The following is a 15,761-nucleotide window of genomic DNA, read 5'->3' as shown; positions in this document are numbered from 1 at the left end:
CAGAAAACTCAGAGAAGGTCCAAACTAAGGAGGAGGATAATAAGGTTTTAATGATTCTGCTTCAGATTTAATGTACCCAAGTGCTTCTGTTTATGGTAATTTTTGTAGAATGTATGGCCGACAAATTGCGATATTTCGTTTTCTGCTATATTTTCTGCGATGTGCAAAAAATGCAGTAAGTTTCACCCGATGACTTGAATAGATGTATTTGGGAAGAATTAATAATATGCATAAAATTTTTTTTTTTAAAAGTTAAAATTGCCCATCAATTAGATTCTTTTAATATGCCCCTTGAGGTTCACGTATAATGTTAAACAAGTTTTTTGCACACAAAAAAAATAATATTTTAAGGCGCGGCTCCTTTAAGGCCTGTCATTAAACGCTCACTGTTATGATTGGCTAACGTCATTCCATAGGAAACAGTATCAACGCCCGCTCGCTATTGGATGCTTTGAAAACATGCATCTAAAATTTACAGACAATGCAAAAGCATTATGAAATCATTTATTTGCGGTTTGTGATGCGGCTGCTGTCAGATTCAATACAGTCGCTGCTTCATCTGTCAACAAAAGCTTCTTTGTGAACTCTCCATTACACTGTGTCTTGATTACAAAATAAAATGCTCCGAACAAACATATAATCCTGTGATGCGATCCGGGACTTCTGAAGTCTGTACAGAGACTCAAACCAGCTGTTAAAAGTGGACGATCAAAGCGAACATTCGTTCACTCTTCCATTTGTCCTGTTGTCGGCAGATGTCAGAAACTGAACACACATCTGTATACTGTATCAGTGTAGACAGCATCAGTCTTTATAATGGCTTCTGATTGCTTTTGACACGACACACATCCAGTGTAGGCAAATGTCAGCTGTTAAGAGACTAAACATTAGTGGGCGGGGCCTATTGTGCAATGAGGTGTAACTATTGGTCGATGTCTAGCAGGTATATGCAAATGTATTTGCCTGTGTGATGTCACAGATCCCACAATATCAAAACGAGCCATTTTTGGGGATTAAATAATTTGTTTATAATGAGGACGTTTTAAGCTCTGAAACTTGCAGGATGTTTTGATGGTAAAGATCTCTTGTATGCCAAAAGATCAAGGCAAATTTGATTTCTCATGTCATGACCCCTTTAAAAGTGTCCCAGAGTTATAATAAAGTGCATTGTTGTAATAATTACCTCAGCAATTATTTCTCCATTTTCTGCGTGGACCTGTGCAATTCCTCCATGCTCTCCAAGAAAGGTGAAGATCTCATAAAGCTGTTCAAATATAAATGGAATAACCATGTTAGATATTAAATAGTGAGGTTTTAACAAGGAAAGATAGCTTTAAATGTCACAATGTGAACGGGTGGTGATTTTGAAATTCTTAGATTACTTAAAATCGTTCTTTGTTTGTTCAGATGAACCATAATTTAGTCTAAAAAAACACGCCATTTTAGTTCATAGAAGAATAATATATTTAGAGCAATATATATATATATATATATATATATATATATATATATATATATATATATATATATATATATATATATATATATATATATATATATATATATATATATATATATATATATATATATATATATATATATATATATATATATATTTATGTGCAAAAAAATGTACCTTTAGGGATACAACAGCTTGGGACAGTACCCTTAAAATAGCATCGTTCTACCTTTTTTACACCTAAAAGGTTCATAGCAGTACCTTATGGTACATATTGCTACTCTAATATGCACCTTTTAAGGGTGAAAAAGGTACAAAGATGCCCTTTTAAGGGAACTACCCCAGTGACAAGCTGTTGTACCCCTTAAGGTACAATTTTTGTAAATTTTTTCTGAGAGTGTAACTCATAAGTGCACCAATATGTAAATAATCATTAATAAACGGCAACATCCTTCAACATAAAATGAGGGGACATTCATGAACACTTCTGAGTGATGATGAAAACAGACAATTCATTCAAAAATGCTTATGCAAACACTGTTTAAAACTTGTAATCCTTTTTACAGCCTTAAGACATGTTAATACTTTGTAAGGATCTGCAGGTACCCTGTTCAATATGACTGACCTACATTATGTTATACCATCCCAAAAAAATCATTTTAAGGGTATTGATCAAAGTAAAGAATGTGTATATCCACTATGCAATCCACTTTTCTTCAGCTTACCTCACTGTTGCTCATCTGATAGAGGTCTTTGTAAGCCATATAGACCTGGAAGGAGTTCACTCCTATATGGACAGAAAGAATAAATCAGCAGACAACATGAATCAGCGTTCATCAATTTTTACTTTCATAATGTTATGCGATTCTTATTATCCAACAAGAACACCAAAAAAGTACAGTGGGGATTGTACACATCATGAATTGATTGAATGGTGACAAAAAAAAATACCAGAATGGATGTTAAACAAAATGTATAAACCGATAAATCATGCCCAGACCAGGTTTACTTAAAGCCACATAACAAAGCTATTTATAACGTACATTATAATATCTGCAGATTCTGAAAATGGTTGTTTGTCATGTGCTTAAATGCACTATACTTCCCAAAGGTGTGTTTAATGAATACATAAGTGTTATAACTGTGCTTACAGTTATTCATGAGACCATACAATGCATTATAAGGTATAATTATTACATTAAATAATGCATTATACATAAGGGCTTTCAGTAAAGTGTTAATATTTAACTCAAATTTGATTTTAAAAAGTTATGGATCATCGTTAATATTGATTTAACAAGTCTTTAGGAACAAACACTAAATGCTCTACTGTATAAAAAGCACAGCGCTTCATTAGATGTCACATGATGAACAGATTCTGCGCTCATTTGTTGGTTATGTTTGCTTGTTTCTTACAGAAATAGCTTACATGTCCAAGAATAGAAACACATCCCTATGGGATAGCATACTGGTAGATATATTTAGAACTTCAGAAGGAATGTTTTTTAATATGCTGAACTATTTTCTGGAACAATTCAGAAATGATTTTTTTACCATCTGGATGCTTAAATCCTTTGCTCAAGGACTTCTCACCTTTTTCCTTAATGAGGCTCTCGACCTCTTGTTTGGTGCTGTCGTTCCAGTGGGTGATGTCCACATGCAGTGAGTAGTCACAGCACGTTTTCTCATCGGCCCATTCACGCCAGCGCTCGAAAGCTTCCACCAAACTAGCGCCAGGCTCTGGGATCACATGATCCACTGCAGGTGATACATTAGAGAGAGAGAGAGAGAGAGAGAGAGAGGCACTGTCATTAGATGACTGCACACCTGGACTGCGTCCGAAATCACATACTCTCTTGAGTAGGTGCTAATTTTGAATAGGTAATTACTTTGTGACCGCTAACAAAAAGTATGTTCTATACAGTATGAATGTAATCTGGACGTACTACATTCGTCATGTTGTCATTATCATGTGACCTGCCATTCACAAATCCTCTCCCGTGACCTCATGGGATAGTAAAGTGTCTATTATACACTCACCTAAAGGATTATTAGGAACATCATACTAATACTGTGTTTGACCCCCTTTCGCCTTCAGAACTGCCTTAATTCTACGTGGCATTGATTCAACAAGGTGCTGAAAGCATTCTTTAGAAATGTTGGCCCATATTGATAGGAGAGCATCTTGCAGTTGATGGAGATTTGTGGGATGCACATCCAGGGCACGAAGCTCCCGTTCCACCACATCCCAAAGATGCTCTATTGGGTTGAGATCTGGTGACTGTGGGGGCCATTTTAGTACAGTGAACTCATTGTCATGTTCAAGAAACCAATTTGAAATGATTCGAGCTTTGTGACGGTGCATTATCCTGCTGGAAGTAGCCATCAGAGGATGGGGACATGGTGGTCATAAAGGGATGGACATGGTCAGAAACAATGCTCAGGTAGGCCGTGGCATTTAAACAATGCCCAATTGGCACTAAGGGGCCTAAAGTGTGCCAAGAAAACATCCCCCACACCATTACACCACCACCACCAGCCTGCACAGTGGTAACAAGACATGATGGATCCATGTTCTCATTCTGTTTACGCCAAATTCTGACTCTACCATCTGAATGTCTCAACAGAAATCGAGACTCATCAGACCAGGCAACATTTTTCCAGTCTTCAACTGTCCAATTTTGGTGAGCTTGTGCAAATTGTCGCCTCTTTTTCCTATTTGAAGTGGAGATGAGTGGTCCCCGGTGGGGTCTTCTGCTGTTGTAGCCCATCCGCCTCAAGGTTGTGCGTGTTGTGGCTTCACAAATGCTTTGCTGCATACCTCGGTTGTAACAAGTGGTTATTTCAGTGAAAGTTGCTCTACTATCAGCTTTAATCAGTCGGCCCATTCTCCTCTGACCTCTAGCATCAACAAGGCATTTTCGGCCACAGGACTGCCGCATACTGGATGTTTTTCCCTTTTCACACCATTCTTGCCACGCTCAAAATTGCTTAAATCACCTTTCTTTCTCATTCTGACATTCAGTTTGGAGTTCAGGAGATTGTCTTGACCAGGACCACACCCCTAAATGCATTGAAGCAACTGCCATGTGATTGGTTGATTAGATAATTGCATTAATGAGAAATTGAACAGGTGTTCCTAATAATCCTTTAGGTGAGTGTATGTATGCACTTCAGAATTTTGCAGGAAATAATGGGTCATCCGCGTGCGTTTGCCTACTTTTGTCACTTAGGGCCCCATCATACACCCGGTGCAATGTGACGCCAGACGCGACGCAAGTGTTTTTTTGCTAGTTTCAGTCTGACGTCGTTATCATTTTCAGGTCTAGCGCCACGTTGTTTAAATAGCAAATTCACTCGCGCCCATCTTGTCTGAAAACCAGGTGTGTTCAGGAGCATTGCTATTTTGAGGAACTGAAAACGACTGCGCCTTTGACCAACAAAAACCTGCTCTAAAGTCAATAGCGCAGTATTTTTTGTGTTATCTGGTCCTCTTTGTTTAGGGGTCACACTTGTCGCGGTCAAAAGTGACCGAAGCCTTAAAATTTAACTTTTTTTATGATCCTGGCCTTAGACATCAAATTCTCTGTACAATACCATTGGATTCGGTCACCATTAAAGGAGCTACTAGTGCAGACCACAAAATAAACTGTTACATCAAAGGCAACACACAGATCATTTAATCTATCTAAGCCACGCCCTAAAGATATTCTCAGTGTTTTCACTACTTCTTCATTGTCTCTATATTATCTACGTGTATAATCTACTAAACATTTCCTCTGGGAACAAAGGGATACTTACAGCTGGTCTTTAACTCTAAAATGAATCACAGCTAATGGTCCCTGGTAAACGCAGGGTTGACCACTCTTATACACCAGCTGTTGTCACTTTTTCTTCATGGTCTGTTGCCTGTGGTGGTCAGAAAGGGCTGCTGTCTTTCCACGGAACTAGAATTTCACTGTGGGACGCATACAAGAGCTTTGTGTGGTCCGCCGGAAGGGTACTATTGTTGTCAATGTTTATTATTAACACACACACACACACACACTTTCCCAAGTCTGTGAAGCATTGAGCTTTGAGCACTTTGCTGGGTCTATTAAAAGGGGTCGTATTTTAATGTGCTTGAACATTCAAACCATCAAATTTCTTAACAAATTCCTCCTACTGTATTTTAATGCCACATGTTAGGTATACAGTATCCTAAATATTATATAGACAGGGCTCCGGGCTAACATTTGAGAGCAGTGGCACCTGATTTGGTGGTGCTGGGGGATTTTTAATCATATAGGTAATTTAATCATAAAATTGTTTTGCATTAATAAGTGCAGTTACTAATAATATTACACGTTTGTTTATTGGAAATTCAACAGTGAAGCACTGAACTTCAATTGATATGCATGTAAATTTAACTTTCATTAACAACAGTAATGTGCAAATAGACTGCGGCGTGGGACTTATTCATCTATTGCACAAAAGCAAGAAGAACAACTAAAACAAAATAAAAACGATTTACAGGTGCAAACATGGGCAGAGTTTCTATTTATAACATGTTCCTGCTGCGTTACGCATTGTAGCCAATCACGGACATATGTGTTGATTTCTAGAACGCAATGGCCAATCAGATGTATTTAAGATAGAATCCACTAACCGCTCAAAAGGTCTGAGTTTTTGTTCAGTGCTGAATTCTGCATGCTGGCAAATCCTCTGATTATAACAAAGAAAGGGTAGACATTATGAAAGATTCATTGTGCGGTCAGCTTCATAACGGAGCTTTGTGAGATCGCACTGAACTGAGATGTCAGCTTTTTAGGAATTATTAAGGGAGCACACTTTGCGCACTTTCTGCCATGCCAAACCATGCACATGCTTGCTTTTAAGTTGAATTACTTGAAACTGTTTCAAGGACATACAGAAAAAAATCTATTTATACTTTTATGCTGGCTTTTGGGACAAAACAGGAATGTTGCGGGCGGGAGCGGGAGAATATTTTTGCGGGGGAAAAATCTATCCGGCGCAGGTCTCAACTTCCTAGTTCCTCCTTTTCCATATATTACAGAGTGGAAATGGTTAATAACACAATAAGTGCTCCTCTGCCGCCATCTACTGGTTATAGTGGCAATTTCATTGTCTTTTGTTTTCCACAAAGTATTAATTAACTTTTAGTTTTACAAATCATCACATTAAAAATAACATTCAAATTGGGTATTTAGAGCTTTGAAGTGCTGGGAAAAGTGTGTCTTTCTTAAAAAAGTCATTGAAAAGTGCTTGAATTGCCACAATACCATGGTTACAGTTAGTGTTGCTACATTAAATCCATGGTGACTGTTGATTTGTGGATTGAAAAGCCTTCTATAACTTGTTGTTTCAGGGCACAATGCTCGTCAGCGCTGTTTGATCTGATATGGTTGACTTTGAATGCTTCTCACTAGATCATGCTGCAATGTTATTAATTCTGCGACAAATTCAAACATTTTCTCACTGGATCTCCAAGCGCTGTGTAACTCGGTGATCGAGATCATCCTGGGAGTAAACCTGTTCTGAGCTCGCGCTGCACTGCCTATTATTGCTCCGAGCTGATAAAGGGTCTGCCCAAACCAGAAGCGCGGTTTCATTCCACTTTCGTTTGCCGTTTGATGTTTCTCATATGCAACAGAAATGACAGCTCTCAAAAGTTGGGCATCAGTGCGACCTCAAACAAAATGTAGTCGCACCAGTAGAAAAAAACGGTCGTAAAATGCAACAATTTGTTCGCAGTCTGGAGCCCTGTATAGAGTATGTACTTAGCATATAAACGTATAACAGTCTACCACAGATCTTACCAATCATGGTGGTTCCTCCGGCAAGAGCAGCCTTGGTGCCCTGGGCAAAATCATCCACGGTTGTCGTACCCCTGAAGGGCATCTGTAAGTGGGTGTGGATGTCAATTCCTCCAGGAATCACCATCTTTCCATTGGCCTCAATGGTCTTCACCCCTCCTGGTACTATCAAGTTGTCACCAATTTGCCTTAAAGTTGACAGAACATGATCATTTAGCAAAAAACTTTCATTATACTATGAATTAAATGTTATTGAATCGATGAGGAAATGACCATTTCTGAGTTTTTATCGTTCATCAGCCAGAAAAATCGTTCTGGAAGTGATTCGATATCATTTCTCTGTGCCGTTATCGTTATAGCTGTGGTGTGAACCCTGCTATTCTTCAATATGAGAATGATTTTTAGAGCAATATCTTTATCATTATCTTTATAGTTATCGTCCTTTGTGTGAGCTTCTCAGATCATAAGAAAAAAAGGCTGAATTCTTGAAAAAAATATGTTACTATTTGAAAAATGTATTAATCAATCACATTATCAATATGGGGATAATATTATGGATACCTCAAAATCTTTGGCCTGCCAAATACAATGAATTGGGGTATAACAAACATGCAGGAAGTCATCGTGTTGTCATGTGAAGTGGCCCCTGTATATGTTGAGTAATGGAAATGGTCAGAATACGAAAAATATGAATATTTTGACCAAGTTGTTCTAAACCTGAATTAATTTCTTTCATCTGTTGAACAGAAAGGAAGATATATCGAAGAATGTTAGTAACCAAACAGTTGCTGGTCCCTTTTGACCAACATATTATAGAAAACAAAAAAACTATTTTTATTTTTTGTGTGAACTAATCCTTCGAGTACCTTAAATAGAGAGTTAATAGAAAGTCATAATGCTTAAATGATGTTGTTTTTTGTTTGATTACATCACTAGTCATTTCATTAAATCCAAATGTTTGATGAAAATGATCCAAAAGTGAATTAATACAAATATTGTATTTCTTGAAACTTGGAACATGCGTTTTCCATCATCCTTGTTTTCAGTGGCTATGTTTCCATCCAATGTTGCGAATGTAACTTATGCGCAAAATTGAAATATCGCATAAAACATTTGCGAATAAATCTGGTGAGTCGAAGAGAACATAATCGCCACTTCCTGATAAACTACCGCTAAAAAATCACTAAGAAACATAGGAGAAGCCACCATATATAATCATTATTTGCGTCTCAGAGAAACTAGTGTGTCTCAATAAACTTGTCTTGCTTTCAGAGGCAGATGTGCTGTTTGGGAATGCAGTCGTGTAAGACAGTTCTAGGAGGGAAATATACCGAGCATCTTTGACAACACACTTCTGAATGACCAAAACAGCATTTCAGATGCTTTGCAAACAGGATTTTTCCGCTGGTTAGTACAGTTATGCTGTTACATCACAATGAAGTCACATGATTTTTTTTATGCGCAACGAGGATTATATTCGGTAAATGCCATCGTAGTTTATGCGCATGTTTGCGTATTGTATAGAAAATAAATCAGACTCAAACGAGCGCATACGTTTTTTATGCGCATTTTTAGAATTTATGCGCATCTTTATTCGTTTCCATTCAGCATTTTTGATATGATATCACAAAATGAGCATAAAAATAGGTCGATGAAAACATAGCTAGTGACCCTAATTCATTTGTGCACGAACCATTCAAATCCAATCATAGCGCGATGGAGGCATTGCCTCTTCTCACGTGACTTTCACCATTCATTTCTCAAATAATTTCCGCTAAACCCAGCGCAGCCTTTAGGGCAGGGGTCGGGAACCTTTTTGACCAAAGGGACATTTTTGGTTAGAGAACACACACAGTGCACACACTGACATCTCCTGTGTTTATGTGAATACTCGACTTGGTATTTTGATGTATTTCGTATTTCGCAACCCAAGACAAAGGCTACTATTGTCCGTGTTGCGTTCGGAGCGCGCACAGCATCCTGTCAGTAATTCTGTTGTCTTTCGCAACTTAACACGCTTTTATTATTTATTATCTTTGTTGACATTGTTGATTTCGTGACGTCCTATGACTGCAGCACAGCCGGCTTCCCTAAAGCCGAGCACAGCGCTATAATGGGCGTGCATTTTCTCTCTCGCTCTGGCCGCGCGACCGCCCTACCGGGAGAAGAGCCCGTACGGCCCGTACAAGAACATCCCGCCCCATCTGACGTCACATATACCCATACTCGAAAAAAAACTTTCCGAAACTTAAGAGAAAGAGTATTTTTGGCACAGAAATACTCCATCAAACGTCCAACTTTTTTTTTTTAACTTTGTCCATGTTTAGCATTGGAATCCAAGTCTTTAACAGTGTTAAAAGCTCAGTATGCATGAAACAGCATTTCACCCCCCCTTTAACTTCGGTAGGCAGTGCAACAAGGGAATTGTCATTGGCTGTTTTTTTTCTGCAGAGAGCGGATCTCTGTTGATGTGTCTAGTTGTTTATTGATCATTTGTTGGTAAAGAGTGAGAGACTGGTGAGCCACATGATTTTTGTCAAAGAGCCAGGTTCCCAACCACTGCTTTAGGGGGTCTATTAAAAGTCAATGGGCTCAGGGGAGGCAAAAGAGACGTCCCGCTGTGACGTTAACCCCTGGTGTCGCTGTTGGACAGTGTTGCTTTAGGTAGAAAAAGTCATTTATACACTTTTTAATGTCATATATCGTAGGGCTGTCATTTTTGAGAAAAATCTAATTCGAACGGATATCAAATATCAAGCAATGTATTCGAATATATTGAAATTTGCTTCATTCGCGCGTGAAATTCACTGCACAACAGACGCAAATTTGCGTCATGTGAGGGGCTTCTGCCAGCGGCTCATCTCGTTGAGAAATGGCTGACATGGGCTGTGTTTACACGTCTTTTTTGTCAAAATCTACTGTTAATGTGTGACAAAACGTAGTTTTAAGACTTTTTCAGGCAATAATGTAGTTGTTTAAAGCTCAAATCTGTGGTTTATTTATATAAAGAGTGCCTATTTGAACATTTTATCTGGCGTTTTCGGAGTTGTGAGCTCCAGTGGATCAGCGGCGCTCATTAACCCCGGCGAGAGCAGCCTTTCCTCGGCCAGTCCTTCTGCCGTCTGCCGCTGGCTCTGATGTCTCTGTGGCGTCTCCAGCTATAATTCGTCTTGTGTAGATCTAACGGCCGATCTTTGGTCTCATGGATCTATAATTTGTTCCCTGGCGAATCGTTTAGGCTGAGGGCAAAGTGAAGTTTCATTACTTTTTTATTTTTTGCTATTTAACTTTACGTTACAGTTGTAGCCGACTAGCGCTGACTTTGAATGTTTGACTGAATTGTTTGCTTTATTTCATGTATAGCTTATTATATCTTTTACTTATACTTTTGTATTATTGATCATACATAAACTTGCATTTAACAAAAAGAGACTGGGTTGTGTTTCATGTCATTTAATGTTATCACAGTGATAATCATATTGTCTGAACCAGATATTAATATACAGATGTTCTCCTCATTGTTGTCACTACTAGAGCAAACTCCTGATTGGTTAACCCGGCGCGAATATACGCCAAAGTTCAGATTTTTCAACTTGAGCGATTCGTGCGAATCACGCGTTCAAAACGCTCAATTCCTCCGCCTCATTCACGCGAATCGCACCGCAGAATCCCAGTACTCCGTCTGGGATTGCGGTATATTCTCTGGTTTTCTCCGGTCAAATTTCAGGGAGTTAACGCTTGTCAATGGAGAGTAGCCAGACTCTCTGTACAAATGAAATGTACGAGAGTCTGGTAGGACCAGGCTATGCATCCCTTGCCTCCTCGGGAGGAAACGCCCCTGTGACAACTATATGCAGTGAGGTTCTAAGTTATCATAATAGCTAGCTACCCTGTCAACACATACGTAGTGTTATAACAACTGCATGCAAAACAGAAATCTGTCCTGTGCTACTGGTATCTGGCACTGTGACTGCATCTCCTCTGTGAGCCTCTGATCAGTGCAAGAGAGACAGGAAGAAGAATCTGGAAAGAAACCTCAGGGAGAACCTGGATTTAGATCCAATATGGCTGTATATGTGTGCGTGTGAATGCAGCTTACTTGATGACTCCATCCTCCATATAGATGTCCGCATAGAAGGACTGGTCATCGTTCACAACACGGCCACCTTTAATCAGGAGCCTCTCACTCTGAGAAAACATAAGACACAAAGAGAGAAAGAGGATCAGTGATGAGGGAAGTTACTTTGAAAAGTAATGTGCTACTATAAGAAAGAAAGAAACTATGAGTTACATTACTTTTGCGTTACTCTCTGACCTAGGCTGGGCTTGTTGGTTTTCCCTTGTGTTATGTTGCGGGTCAATTTGACATTTGATATCAGTTAACCTATGTTTCTTTTATTTACATTTTGTGACTTTTTCTCATTTAGGGTCATGAACACAGTGTTTTGACATATACACACAAAAGTACTGTTACGTTCGTGATGTTCACGGATCAATTTGACCCGCATATTTTAATGTTCTATTGCAACAGTAGAGACCCAAAATAATAAAGTTTCTTGGTTATATTTTGTAATTTTAGTTTTTTACTAACCTATGAAGCTAAAATAATTAGCTTTCCCCCATTTATTTCAATTCAGAAATATTTTTTGTATGCCACAAATGGTAAAAATTAGCTATAATTTCTTTTTTCAATTGATCTGAAATACTATCTAACCTACATTGTTTTTCTTGAAATTGTGTGACCTTTTCTCATTTAGGGTCATTAACATGCATGCAAAGTTTCAACATGATACGGTTGTGAAATGTGCATATATCAAAATTGGATACACTCTTGCTGTTTGTGGGTCAATTTGACCCATATAGGGCAGCTATTCAAAAGCAGCTGTACAGACACAAAATCCAAAACACTTTTGTTGTATGTCAGAGCTCTTCAACTCTAGTCCTGAAGTGCCAGTGTCTTGCTGAGACTAACAACTTCATGAGGCAGTGTTTTGAAATCGGCCATCACTGTATAAGTCATAAAAGTAAAGTTTAAAACAAGTTATAGAAGTTTATGAACATGTAAAATATATAACACATTATATTTTATACAAAATATACATTTTAGAAAACATGTTCAACTCTAAAACCTCAAGAAAATCAAAGCTAAATGTCTGAACAAATTCTGTGCCAAATTTTAGGGTTGGTATCTCAAAAAAAAGATGTTTTTGTGCGCAGTACCAACGTTTTCCACTAGATGACATGTAGATTCTTCGATTTCCATATATGGTTTAAGTGATCTGAACATTATATTTTCATACTTTTCAAAATATCTATAAAGTAGACATCCTATTCAGAAGTAGTTTGGGCAGTAATGTTAATATTTGATTTGAATTCAATCTCTAAAATGCATATAAAAAACATAGTTTGGCACCGCATCACAAATGACGAATCTATCGCTATTTATCTACTGCTCTGTCATCTCTTTTGAAAATCAGTCACCAAATATGAAAATTAGAGTCTGAAAGCTTTAAAATGCTATATAGTTGGTCAAGATTACTTTAGGTTTAGACTAAGATAGTATTGTGCTAAATGTATAAAGGCAAGTGTCCCAAGGGCCAATCTTAAAAATAGTGGTTAAAAGTATTTTTATGAATCGTAAATTCAGATATGTATTCTTTGTAATGTGTGAAAATTATTGATATTAAAAGTGAATTGTTTGTACCTGATTGTATGTGTTTTTTCATAGTGTGATTTTTGGGGAGTTGTACTGAATCCAATTAGGGTCAATTTGACCCGGACCATAACGAGTGTAACCAGAAATCCAACAGTGCACGAGGGTTAATTAAAAGTGAGATTAAATACATAAAGTATATTTGTATTATGTAACGTTTAATTAGTGCAAGTTTGTGTAATATTAGCATTTTCAAAATGTAACATTTTTCCAGACGTCTCTGTAGATTCTTCAGACCATATTTAATATAATTATTAGGGCTGGGCAAATTAACGCGTTAACGCGGGCGATTAATTTTTTCAGCTTAACGCAATTAAAATATTTAACGCAAATAACGCAGCGTCCGTTTTTATATCCATTTTTGCTTAGCGTTACATGATCATCACGCTCTTATTCATGTAAATGCTTCCAAGCGTGACAAGACACAAGCGAACGCGCTGTATGCCAATGTCCTGTGTGTGTGTGTGTGTGTGTGTGTGTCAGTGTCCTGTCTGTGTGGATGCGTCTCATGTCAGCTAATCAAGGGACACACACACACACACACTCGACGCATAGATAGACTCGCGTCAGTTTCCTGCTCACATCGAGTTCTCTTTTGCTCTTGAACAAACAATAACACAGAGGATTTTGAGTATTCTCATATTAGGGTCTTAAATTAGTTAAATAACGTCTTAAATGAACTTAAAGAGTTGTGAGGAAATGAGATGCACGGGACAGCGCGTGAGATCCACGGCTGTTCTTAAAGTGACAGGAGCACTGATGATGATGTCATTAATGTTCATCAAAGAACAACGGGAACAGAGAAAATTTTAGCTTTAATGATGATTCATCTATATTTAATTTATTATTTATGCAGTTAAGAAAGATAACTATTACATATGTATAACAGGGAAGGCCATGGGTAAATATAACATTTATTATTTTTGGTTTATGTAAAGATTGTTTTAAGTTCACTTAAATTAAAAGTTGTTTTTTTTAAAGCCTAATAAATGTTGAAATTGGGAGCTTTCAGTTGTACTGTAATATAACGTCATTAATGTTTCATAGACACTTTAGTGTCAGTGATACTGGCCTTCATTCATAAAAATGACAATACAACACATATTTAAAATATGCTGTCTTTAAATAGTTTCTACATTAATTTGGAGAGTAACTGAAATTATTACAATATCAAAATATTAAAAACGTAAAATATTAAAAACTTGCGATTAATCGCGATTAATTACAGAAAAAAGTGCGATTAATTAGTTAATTTTTTTTAATCGATGCCCAGCACTAATAATTATCAGTCGAGTTCATATAGTCAAACGATCACTAAACTTCTCCAAACGGCATGAAAAACACTGCTTGTATGATACATTTATGTTTAGAAATTCAATTTTTTTTGTTTTACAAAACAGAATAGGCAAAGGACAAATATTTTTCCAACCCTAGAAATGACTCAAATCAAATTTACCCTGAAAATGACTGTATGTGAGATGTGGCAAAAACGTTTTAACATTCTCGCACAAATTGGACGTGCCAAAGAGGTCCATGTAATAAAACATAAAATATAATACATGGAGAATCAAAGACATTGCATAAAAAAATCAATATAGTAAGAATCCTGAGGGCAAATTTAAATGCTAAATTATTGAGCTCATATGGATCTGGTCTGTCTGGGAAAAAAATTAATTACTTCATAGCTTGTTTTGTTCAAGCTAATTTAAAGTCCTTGAAACCCTGCTATATGAAATGTAGCCCTGTCCTGAGGTTTGCTGGGTGCTGCGCTGTGCATCCGTCACTTCAACTTACGGTCAAAATCTCCACAGTGACATTTGTCTGAATAATCATTTCATAAACAGGATGTCACTTCAGTACTCAAAAAACAATGTCCGCTTGAACAGGGAATAGTCTGATCATTATTTCCAACAAGAATTTTGATAGCACTACAAAGCATGTTAAAGGTTGCCTTAACGCTGCTCAGAGAACCTGTTCACAACTGGAATTAAGATGTGTTTTGGTGGATCGCATCACAAGTAGACGTGTCTTTTAAATACGTCTCTTTTGTCCACTTTCAGCCACTTGTGTCCTGGTTTCTTCGAGGGGGGGGTCTATGGGCGGGTGTTTTTCACATCTTTAGATCTAATGGATGAAATAAGCTCACGCAATTTACATATGAACACGACCGGAGACGACGGAGAAACACACGGAGTAGAGATGCACCGATTGCAATTTTCTTGGCTGTTTCCGATTTTTTTTGTTGTAAGTGTGACCTGCCAATAGGGTTGGGTACCGTTCACAATTTAACCGGTATCGTTATCGGTACCGGTACCTGAAATTCGGAACCGGTACCCAACGGTACCTTTTTCCGGTACTTTTAAGGCCTGTACACACCGGGACGAATATCGCGCGCGCTTATCGCCAGCGTTTTTCGTGACGTTTTTCGGCGCGTCTTGAATGTTCACACCCAAGCGATTTCCACTGGCGATGCGCCGAGTGAACGTGCACATTCAGTAGATGCGCTCCCGGTACACAAGATGGTGCTGCGGCACTTTACGCTTCTGACACTCGCTTGTCACACAGAAGAAGAAGAGAGACAGTATTTACGTGCTTGCCAAAACCACAGATATATTATGTCTATGGCAAAAGCATTCACACACTTTTTGCTAACTGGCAAGCAGCATTAGCAGTTCATTTTCTTCTTTGTCTACTTACTACTTCTTCGTCGTATCAGTGTGTGCTCGGCAAGACCGTTTTGTGCTTGAGCGCCACCAAGTCGTGTTTTACTGTC

The 15,761-nt window shown here is 38.0% G+C and overlaps 1 protein-coding gene across 5 annotated transcripts in view; it reads right to left on the bottom strand.

Annotated features, from left to right (window-relative positions):
* The window catches only part of dpysl3 (dihydropyrimidinase like 3), an 81,764-nt gene that overhangs the window by 37,758 nt on the left and 28,245 nt on the right, over nt 1–15,761 (bottom strand). For all 5 annotated transcript variants that reach the window (XR_013817961.1, XR_013817962.1, XM_079835831.1 and 2 more), the window contains exons 2-6: nt 11,375–11,463; nt 7,279–7,463; nt 3,053–3,217; nt 2,185–2,246; nt 1,184–1,264 (exon numbers count right to left, since the gene is read on the bottom strand). Coding sequence is in view for 3 of the 5 variants with exons in the window: in XM_079835831.1 (XP_079691957.1) it covers nt 1,184–1,264; nt 2,185–2,246; nt 3,053–3,217; nt 7,279–7,463; nt 11,375–11,463 (582 nt within the window). In the remaining 2 variants the exon portion in view is untranslated. The remainder of the gene's footprint in view (nt 1–1,183; nt 1,265–2,184; nt 2,247–3,052; nt 3,218–7,278; nt 7,464–11,374; nt 11,464–15,761) is intronic.

The sequence above is a fragment of the Gobio gobio genome (assembly GCF_949357685.1).
Source record: "Gobio gobio genome assembly, chromosome: 14".
Taxonomy (NCBI): Eukaryota; Metazoa; Chordata; class Actinopteri; order Cypriniformes; family Gobionidae; genus Gobio; species Gobio gobio.
Note: the sequence above shows the minus strand (reverse complement) of the source record. Positions and strands in the feature narration are given on the sequence as shown.